Source organism: Doryrhamphus excisus, chromosome 1, assembly GCF_030265055.1.
Source record: "Doryrhamphus excisus isolate RoL2022-K1 chromosome 1, RoL_Dexc_1.0, whole genome shotgun sequence".
Classification (NCBI taxonomy): domain Eukaryota; kingdom Metazoa; phylum Chordata; class Actinopteri; order Syngnathiformes; family Syngnathidae; genus Doryrhamphus; species Doryrhamphus excisus.
Genome location: NC_080466.1, coordinates 39,215,384 through 39,226,573, shown reverse-complemented (window position 1 = coordinate 39,226,573; position 11,190 = coordinate 39,215,384). Strand labels below are relative to the sequence as shown.

Here is an 11,190-nt window from a genome sequence, read left to right as displayed (position 1 = left end):
GGGTTGAGAATAGAATGTTTGCTAATGTTTGTTAATTTTTTTACGTGGGACTCAAAAAAATTAAACAATTGATTTCTTATTAAGAATAAAGGCCACACACTCAAGGACAGGGCAGTGTGAGTTAGAAGATTTTATTTCTTCACCAGTCAAAAACGTTAGCACATTTGTCTCCAGCCAGGATGATCACAAATCTTTGTCAAATGTTGACCATCCAGCTCCGTTCATCCCAACAATAACGTTAAAGTTATCCTAAACAAAGATGGCAGAGGAAGATATTGTAACATATTTTTCACTTGGCATAACCAAGCAAAGCTCTCACTCTGGGAAATTGCACTTTTATAATCACACAAAATGGCACTGTAGGTGAAGTGTTTGAAAAGAAATACGTTAAAAGTCACTTTAACACTTTAACTTAGAAATCCTTCCATCAAGTGTGCTTCTTTGCTGATGACAAGCATAGCACGTTGCCATGACTACGGAGGAGAAGCCCCGTGTCTTTCATTCAACACTATATCGGAAATTAGCTTCCTAGTTCGCTTTAATAGCTTCATAACAGAAATGACTCTCATTTCTCATAATTCAGGCTTACCGGGAATGAAAACAAAAACACACAGTGACATTTTCGCATAAAATAAATACTTAAAAAGTAGGTCAATGACTTAGACGATACACCTGACAGATGGACATGCATTTCCTGTAAAAAAAAAATATTATAAAACTACAAAATATTCAAACCAGCTTGGAAAGAAAGCGCCAACAAGTCAAAGAAAAAGTGCTGAGTGGGGGAAACACACATACGTACACACACACACACACACACATGAGCGAGATGTTCTCCAAGGAGAGTAAAAAGGTAGGGTGACCGATGGCGTCAGTCCCCGTGGTGGCGTGCGTTCCTGGAAGACTGCAAGGTCACGTGATGCTGCGTGGAACAGCTGGCACTTTAGAACAAGGCCTGGCTGGGATCGTGGGATCTGCTGTCTGCGTGGTTTAGAAGTGGAGGACAGCGTGAAGACGCCCAAGAGCGTGGAGTGGGGAGGTGGGGGGAGGCTGTCTTTGTGGCTGCTCTGGAAACTGCACACTGACCAATCTCCTCAAGGACACTTGATTGACGGATTCACTGTGGAAGAAAAGAGAGAGGAATCCGTTTCATGACTTAGGACAAGCAATAAGAAAACATTTATCCTATAGATCAGGGGTCTCAAACTCAATTTACTTGGGGGCCACTGGAGCTAGGGTCTGGGTGAGACTGGGCCGCATCAGGTTTTCCAAAAAAAAAACAAAAAATGCATTTATTAAAAACAGAAAAATGAATAAACTTTGCTTTGGTTCCGATTTTCTACAATAAAAGCTCTGATAAAACATTCCACTGTTCTCAAATATCTTAATTTTTATTTTTCTACACAAAATAAGATGAAAAATAAATGAATCAAGAATAAAGAAAATCAATCAATCAGTAATAAATATAATAATAACAATAATAAAACGGCAAATAATAAAAACTTAAGAAACCACATATAGTTGGTGGGTAGACACATTATTTTTTTCAGATTAAAATTAACAAAGCAACAAGGCATTATTAGAGCCCTGTAGACATGACAAAACACGACTATAGTCACATTTATACTCTTTATTTACAACATATTGCGCAACTGCAGGGTCTTGAGACACATGCTAACTCGCAAACTAGAGAGCTAGCGACCTAAACGGTAGCCTTCAAGTTATTTCCTTTAAACTTAAATAGCCAAAAACTTACCACTTCCACACGGATAGGGAGGATAACTATTAACAGTTATTTAACCTTTAACATGAACATTAATCAAACGTAATAATTTTTTCTGGGTACATGATACCATACAGCATCCATATCAAACTTGCGCGGGCCACACTAACATTAAACTTTCATATCAAGGCGGGGGCCTCAAACTAGTGTCCTGCGGGTCACATTTGGCCCACGGGCCGCGTGTTTGAGACCCCTGCTATAGATGCTCCCATCCATCCGCCACCCAGCAGTACATCTATCACGAAGCAGGAAACAGGGGGAGGATGTTTGGCCTTACGTGATGACCGGAGGAGGCGCCTTTGCCCTTGGTCTTGCCTTTCCCGCCGGCAAGCGTGGCTGTGTTGCGGCGCGCCTGCTCGTGGTCAAACTCCAGGTCCTCCAGACGCTGGGTGAGGGCCAGTTTCTGCTGGATGGCCATTCGTAACAGAGAGTTCAAGGTCTTCTTCTCATCCTCGGCCGCCGCCAGCTGCCGCTGCATGTCGTCCAGTTGGGTCACGTACTCGTCGCACCTGCAAGGAGGACGCAAATGTCAAAAGGGCAGAGGTCAAAGGCAGACACAGGCTTTTGGGCTCATGGGAGAATGACTATTACATCACTTCCCACAATGCTTTGCACGCTCTTGTCAAAGTTTGTTCATGATCATGTGAGCTTAGTGTTGTGAGTAGAATATAAACCAGGGGTGGGCAAACTTTTTTTGGGGGGGCGGGGGGGGTAGACTATATATTTTACACGTAACAGTCCACCTGGTATTATTGTGTCTGTAAAATTGTCATGCAATCTGCTATTATTATTTATTATTTTATATTTAAATATTTTAAAAATAATAAAATATTATAATAATTAAAATAAAATTAAAATAATAATTATTATATTATTATTATGTAAAATATGCAAATATAACAATATTATTATATATAATTAATATAATAATTAGCATTAATATAATAAATACAATAATCATAATAGTTGTAATAATAATATAATAATTATTATTTTAATTTTTATTATTATTATGTGCTTGTGTCTCTTTTTTCAGGAGCACTTTGTAAACAACAGACCATGTCAAACAACGAAATTGATACAACCATCAAAAGGTTGGCTCAGGCCATGATGCCAGGTTGTATGTTGAGTTTAAATTAAATACTTTTGAAAGATTGGGCGGGCCGTATTCAAACACTTGGCGGGCCGGATGTGGCCCCCGGGCCGTAGTTTGCCCACCCCTGATATAAACAATAACAATGATGAGAGATTTGAGTACCTTGACGCAAACATGGCCCTGAGGGAGGAGAAGGTGGCAGCGTCTTCTTTTAAAGCCTTGAGTTCATTGCGGAGTTTCATCATGGTCTCGGTCACCATGGCCTTCTCGCTGTCATATTTGCTCTTCAGGTTGGCCAGGGCTACCTCGGCTGTCTGCGGAAGTCAGCATATCAATCAGCATCAGTCAGCATGTGCAGCTGGCGGCGGAGGAGTAGAAGTGCACTGCATGGTCGCTGTACTGGACTTCTACTCCTCAACCAAAAGGGGGAGAAGAGGGTCGAAAAACATGCACCCCTGCGTCTACCTGCTTGTTGGCTTTGAGCACCGCTCTGAGCGTAGCGATCTGCTCCCTCTTGGTGCTGAGAAGAGACTTCAACTTGAGGATCTCCTCCATGCAAGCCTCCTTGTCCTTATCCGCCACCGTGCTCAGTTCCAGACTGGCCAGCCTCTGGCGGGACAGCTCGGTGGTACGGTCCACCGCCTGCTGCAGATGGCGGATCTGGTCTCGGATGATGGCTACAAGATTGTAGATGTTCATGGGCTCCGGGCGCGGCTCCGGGGCGGCCGAGTCTGATCTTCCGGGGTCGGTGTCAGGGAGGAGTCCGTCAGTGAGGAGTACGGAGGAGTGGCGGTCCTTGGCTTCTTGTCCTCGCCTCACCATGGCCTTGCCCTCTTTGTAGTAGTCCAACATGACACGGTTGGGGGTCTCGTTGTTGCACATGCAGACGTGGTTGTAGAGATTGGCGAGCTCCTCGCTGAAAGCTATGAGCTCATCTTGGGCCACGTTGAGGCTGCCGAGTGATTCTCCCGCAGCAGCGCTGACCAGACGGAGCTCCTTCTCCAGACGCGCTACCTCCGCTTTATCCGTCTGGCTAATCTTCTCCAGGGAAGCCAATCTGGATCTCACCTCCTGAAGGTCGCTCTCCAGCCGCGCCCGTTCCTCCTGGTACTGGCTTCGACAATTCTCATACTGCGCCCTCAGCGTCTTCAGCTCCTGCCTCAGCTCGCCCGCTTCAGACACGGCCACGGTGTATTTACACTGCAGGATCTCCGGCCCGTTGATGTCCAGCTCGTAGTAGTCCCCGTCTTCGTGGCTGTCTCGATCTTTCTCGCCGTCCAGCGCTGACTGGCGCTCCTTGCTGGCTTGGAGCTTCCTGATGGCGCTGAGGTTCTCGGTGAGTCTGTTGACCGTTTCCTTCTGTTCGGACACGGTGCCGTAGGCCTGTTCCAGCTGCTTCTGGTTCTCCTGCAAGGTGTTGATGAGGGCCACTTTCTCCCTCTCCACCTAAAAACACAGGAATAATCACATCAATATAGACTAAATGTACTTTTTCCACTACAAATGTGAACATCTTTAATAACGTCTTTCAGGCTTTTTTTTTTATATATCTTGACTTGATTATCCCTCGCTAAAGTGCTCCAAATATGTCAGACTGCAAAGACATCTCATGTCCGCAGACGCCTTCAGGGCATCGCTCTCATTTCCTATTGGACTTGGGTCTATACCAGGGGTGGGCAAACTTTTTGACTCGCATTGATATAACAAAATTTCCGGGGGGCAGACTATATATTTTACACGTAACAGTCCACCTGGCATTATTGTATCTGTAAAATTGTCATGCAATCTGCTATTATTATTTATTATTTTATATTTATATTTAAATATTTTAAAAATAATAAAATATTATAATAATTAAAATAAAATTAAAATAATAATTATATTATTATGTAAAATATGCAAATATAACAATATTATTATATATAATTAATATAATAATTAGCATTAATATAATAAATATAATAATCATAATAGTTCTCATAATAATATAATAATTATTATTTTAATTTTTATTATTATGTGCTTGTGTCTCTTTTTTCAGGAGCACTTTGTAAACAACAGACCATGTCAAACAACGAAATTGATACAACCATCAAAAGGTTGGCTCAGGCCATGATGCCAGGTTGTATGTTGAGTTTAAATTAAATACTTTTGAAAGATTGGGCGGGCCGTATTCAAACACTTGGCGGGCCGGATGTGGCCCCCGGGCCGTAGTTTGCCCACCCCTGGTCTATACTATCACACATACTTAAAGGCCCTGTTTGATGATGCTTTAACAGTAATGTGTCATTAGCTTCAATCCTTATGTGAGACACACGTCTTTCTCTTTTCTGGGCCTTCTAAAGATATAAAACTGGTGACGTGCATTCATTAGCTGCCTCTTTTCACCTGTTTTCATATCTTTGCAACACACACAGAAGACAAAGACGTATGTTCATGTCTCACAGAAGAACTCTGGATGGTTTATAAAAGTGTACTTTTCCCTGAAAGTGTACAGTAAACCTCGGATATATCGGATTCAATTGTTCCCACTGGTTTTGTCCGATATAAGCGAAATCCGTTATATGCGTATACCGGAAAATGTCCGTTTTACGCATATGTCGGATTTATATCCGGTATATGCGTAAATCGGATTTTAAAGGCACCTTGACTATGTTTCCAATGTACCTGGACTGGGCAATGAAAAGAGACGTAAGGTAATGAGAATTTAACTTTATTGGACTCTGAGCATAACAAATTGTTAATTAAGCTAGGCCCTGTTACGCCCGTCAGGCCTACGTTATTTCCAATAGTGAGGTTAAGATCTCATTCACTGCTGTGCTAGTATTATTGACGTCACTCACTTTTATATTTGTCCTAAATCTGGAGCCAGGAGAAAGACAATAGCATAGATTAGCATAACGATGCGGCCATCCGATATATGCCAGGGAAATTTAATGGAAATGCATTGGAACGGGACTGGAGATTTTGTCCGAAATAGGCGAAATCTGTTATAAAAAATCTGATATATGCAATGAATTTTTATTGGAAATGCATTACAGAAAAATCGTTTTTTTTATCTATCCGTTGTGAGCGAATTTCCGATATATCCGAGGTTTACTGTATAAATTCCAGCATGAAGGAAGTTTAGCTTTACATAGTGAGAGCTTTGAGACTTACTTGAAAAAAAGAATAGAATATGGGATCTTCTACCTGTGCAAGCTGTTGTTTAAGTTTCTGAATCTCTGAGATGTTGAGCTCGCTGAGCAGGTCGTCCACCAGGCTGGGAGCAGGCTTGAAACCATCTCCTCTCTGCTCCGCCGACGAGTCTTTGTCGGCGTCACCGGTCTTAGCTAAACCGTTTTCAAATCCGCGGATCAGGTCGTCGTTGTCCAGATCGGAGAGGACGGAAGCATCGTCGTGGAGTTTAAGGTTATCGAAGGAGATATTGAAGGAGCCGTTGTACACGGAGCCCCCGATGGTCACGTAGTGTGAGAGCTCCTTGCGCAGGGTGGCCTTCTGCTCGCGCTCCGTTTTGATGGTCTCTAAGGCCTCGGTCAGCTGACGCTCGGCGATCTCCCTCAACCTCATGGCCTCCTCCATCTGGCTGTGTTGGCACTGCGAGTCCTCCTCGAGACGGCGGATCTCATGCTTGAGACCTTCAAACTCCACCTAAGATGGTATTAAGAAGAACGACAACATTTAAACTGCAGATTAATTGTTACTGAATTGTTATAAATGGAATATTTGGGTAGTTACAGCATAGAAAACTTGTTTACAATCTTCTAAACATGGCTTTTAATATGATTAGAGCCCTCTAGGAACAAAGTAACACCCCTATAGTCACTTTTACACTCCTATTACCCAGTATAATAGACAGAACAAGACAAAATAAAAGGTATGGGGCATAACAAAACATGCCCCACTCATTGAAAATCAATGGTTTCGACTAGCAATGGGCCGTGCTGGACCACCAAAGTGTTTGGTCTCACCTGGTTCTGTCTCAGCACAGACACGTGTTTCTGCAGAGAGATGTTCTCCTCCTCCAGCTCGCTGTAGTCCTGCAGCAGCCGCGTCTCCCGCACCTTGTATTCCCTGATGTCGTCTCGCAGCTGACTGCGCTGCAACTCCAACACATCGCAGCTCTTCACAGGACAGGAAGGAGACAAACATGGCAAGTCATATCACGGTAGACGTACTTTGTTGCATAGAACAAGGGCATGAACAGAGTGAGGAAATACTAAAAAAATAATCCTTTAAGGAAATACTGCCGATTTCAATGCTGCTTCTTTTTTATCACCACCTATTCCAATTGAGGAACCAGCCTGCACTGTTTAACATTAATAGAGCCCTCTAGACATGAAATAACACCCCTATAGTCACATTTACACCCCATTTTATCCAATAGAGTAGACACAATAATAGAAAAGTAGACATCAAGACATTGAAAGTCACTTTTTGATATTATTAGAGCTCTCTTGGCATGAAATAACACCCCTATAATCCCTTTTACACTGATATTACCAATATACTAGACATAATAAGAAAAAATAAGATAATAAATAATAAAAAAATAAGAGTTAGGAATACAAATGCAGCACAAGTTCCCATCGTGGCTTCGGAATTTCACCTCTCTGATTTCCAGGGCCACGTGTGAAAGGCGCTCATTCTCGGCCTGCGTGCTAGCGATGGAGGTTTTGGCCTGCCGAAGCTCATTCTGCAGCTCCACGATCTTCTGCTGGTACTGAGCCTCCTTGCTGGCCGACTCCAGGATCAGCGACTCCTCCCTGCTCTCTCCGTCGGCTGCCACCTTCCTGTGGGTGGAGTGGGCTTGTCCCAGAGCCTGAGTGCACACAGAATGGACAAATCGGTCACACACAGTCCTTCCCGGTCCCCAACTTGGACTGTGGTGCAGTCCTTCCCCGGTCCCCAACTTGGACTGTGGTCCAGTCCTTCCCGGCCCCCAACTTGGACTGTGGTCCAGTCCTTCCCGGTCCCCAACTTGGACTGTGGTGCAGTCCTTCCCGGTCCCCAACTTGGACTGTGGTGCAGTCCTTCCCGATCCCCAACTTGGACTGTGGTGCAGTCCTTCCCGGTCCCCAACTTGGACTGTGGTGCAGTCCTTCCCGGTCCCCAACTTGGACTGTGGTACAGTCCTTCCCGGTTTCCTGGTCCCCAACTTGGACTGTGGTACAGTCCTTCCTGGTCCCCAACTTGGACTGTGGTACAGTCCTTCCTGGTCCCCAACTTGGACTGTGGTAGTCCTTCCTGGTCTTCAACTTGGACTGTGGTACAGTCCTTCCTGGTCCCCAACTTGGACTGTGGTACAGTCCTTCCTGGTCCCTACCTTCAACTGTGGTCCAGTCCTTCCTGGTTAATCGGTTCCAGACTTCACAACAATAAGTCAATTTCAATTTCAATAAATAGTCTATGTTTGTATAGTTAGAGCATAGAAAACCTGTTTGACTTTGTAAGTACACCTTTTAACATGACTAGAGTCCCGTGGACATAAAATAACAACCCTATAGTAACGGTTACATTCCTGTTAGTCTCTGTTTACATCCCATTGCTGAAGTGTAATAATAGTGACAGAGACAAGGAACTAAATCCTAGAAATGGCACCACATTGTGCACAGAACACACATTATTAAAGTTAAGTGGTGTATTCCACATGCAATGTTGCTAAAAGTCAATCAGGGAAGTGAATATGCAAATGAGCTGACCTCACACCATTTATATTCAGACAATAACCAATCAGAAATGTTGACTGTGATTTTTATTTAAGTACATTTTGGCTGTGTGGCTGCTCCTCCCATGCCAGTGTCCGTGTCCTTTATACATAACGTCACACATACAGGCGTGTCAATAAAAACCTAAGTGACCTTCACAGCAGGCTGCGCTCAGTCGTGGCGCTCAATGGGGAAGTGGGTCAACGTCATGACACATACCAAATCATGTCCAAAGTGTGGAAAGCACAATTATGCAACCACCCCCCCCTGTTAGCCGCCTCTGGAAGTGGTTGAAACACAGACTACCTAGCACGTCCCCTGCAAGGGGAAGTAAGTGACCGTGACCGTGGGAGTTGTTTGTCATCACGCAGGAAGTGGGAGTTCAACAAATGCATTTCTTTGCATTATCATTATGATGATGATTATTCAGGGCGGTACGGCGGTCGAGCGGTTAGCGTGCCGACCTCACAGCTAGGAGACCAGGGTTCAATTCCACCCTCGGCCATCTCTGTGAGGAGTTTGTGCATGCGTGTTTTTTCTCCGGGTACTCCGGTTTCCTCCCACATTCCAAAAACATGCTAGGTTAATTGGCCACTCCAAATTGTCCATAGGTATGAATGTGAGTGTGAATGGTTGTTTGTCTATATGTGCCCTGTGATTGGCTGGCCACCAGTCCAGGGTGTACCCCGCCTCTCGCCCAAAGACAGCTGGGATAGGCTCCAGCACCCTCACGACCCTCGTGAGGAAAAGCGGTAGAAAATGAATGAATGAATGATGATTATTCAGGTTTGCCACATAGGCCTACTAAACACACACACAATTGCACAGGAGTCACATGGTGCCTTCAAGGACTGTCCAACAAGGTGGCACAAGTCACCGCTCAAAACAAACATGTAAAAACTGGGGATGACTAATGTTGTTATGTTTGTAATACAGTAGTAGATGTTATTATTATTATTATTATTATTATTTTACACATTTGAAAACACTAATACCTTTAGTTTGAAGATTGTGTACTAAAATGGTGTAGCACTAAGATTGGCAGCCGCATCCCTACACACAACACAGCTAGCATACCTGGAACAAGTACAGACAACACAGTCAGGTGATCTTCCATGAGGAGGAAGCGTTCCAATGGCAATAGCTGATCATATTAGACCTTATCACTATATATAATATAATAATATTCAATACAAAAGATAGTTAGCATGGCCGAAATCCCTGACAAAGCCCAACAATATGATGATATGCTAATACTGTATGTTTCCGACTGGACTTGTGCAATAGCATTAAACTGTATGTGAGAGACAAACTATGATACAGTGCACTTGAACACCACACAATAATAAACATACTGTTCAACTGATTGTACGATAGTACTTCTCGGGTAGTGTCATGTCAACAAAACATTTGTATATACACGGCTCTTTGAAGCTGGCTACGTATATAGTTAATAATAGAGTAAGAGCTGAATAATTCAAAACAAAGCTTGGCTTTTACATAAGCACACAAAGTGGATGCTTTTCAAAATGAGACATTCATGTCTGTGGGATAAGACAGTGTCCCCCGCCGGCACAGTGGAATATTATATGACGTTATATTCAGTGATTAAACCGTGACCTTACACTACCTCTTTCAGCTGATCCAGCTCCTGTCGGACGGTCTCGTACTCCGTCTCCAACTCATCAAATCTCTGCTTGAGCTGCTGTTTCTCCTCCAGCACCGCCAGTCCATATTCCGCCGCCTGGATCTTTTCCTGCGTTGTCTCCCGCAGTTCCCGGGAAAGTCTTTCCACCTCGGCTCGGAGCCACTGAGGGCCGGCCTCGGTCACCAGCACCCCTTCGGGATATTCCTGGTCCTCCATGGAAATATTGGCGAACCGCAGACTCCCGACAGTAAAAGGGACCCAGCCCTTCGCTTAAAGTCGCCGGAGCAGTGAAGGAAAAGGGCGAGCAGCAGGACTTGGAATCACTGCCGCCCGCTTTTGAAGCGCATTGTCGGGACACTGACGGCTTGACTGTGCTTAGTCGCCATGTTTACACATCTCCGAGGCTCCGGCTGGACCAGACGACTTCCATTCTCGATGACTTTTTCCTGGGTTGTTCTATTCTTGAAGCTGACACGCGAAACTTGAGTTGAGATAATCGAGTGGAGAGGGGAAAAAATGCTCCTGCACTGCATTCAAATGAGCGTCAGCGGAAAGGGAAATGTAGTTTTACGTCCGTTACTTGCCTAAAGGCTTCAATTGGCAAATCGACTACAAAAGCCACAATGCATTGCGAGCCTTTGATGGACTCGTGCCGACAGAGGCAAGGAGCTCAATGTGGTGCTGCCATCTACTGCCTGAAAATAAAATGGCAACTACACTTTGGAACATTTTTGGTGCCAATTTGAAATACGTAAAAATCCATGTATAAACAAATGTAATTGTTTATGAAATAACTCAATTGTAAATAAGTAATTTAATCTAAAAAGCATTTATTTCACTATTTATTTATTCAATGAATAAAAAAAATAAAAAAATATTATATATATATTATATATGTATTTTTTATTATTGGCACAAAAAAATCAGAGCTTTTGAATATCAATAAAAAAGATGT

The 11,190-nt window shown here is 43.6% G+C and overlaps 1 protein-coding gene across 1 annotated transcript; it reads right to left on the bottom strand.

The window, feature by feature from the left end:
- Positions 1–96: 96 nt before the first annotated feature.
- Positions 97–10,798, bottom strand: LOC131139132 (protein bicaudal D homolog 2-like). The gene is made up of 8 exons (XM_058088432.1): positions 10,218–10,798; positions 7,489–7,701; positions 6,851–7,003; positions 6,072–6,530; positions 3,345–4,325; positions 3,042–3,193; positions 2,061–2,292; positions 97–1,120 (listed from the first exon to the last, which is right to left on the bottom strand). Exons 1-8 carry the CDS (start codon positions 10,449–10,451, stop codon positions 1,118–1,120), a joined length of 2,427 nt encoding a protein of 808 aa, XP_057944415.1. The 5' UTR covers positions 10,452–10,798; the 3' UTR covers positions 97–1,117.
- Between the last annotated feature and the right edge of the window lie 392 nt (positions 10,799–11,190).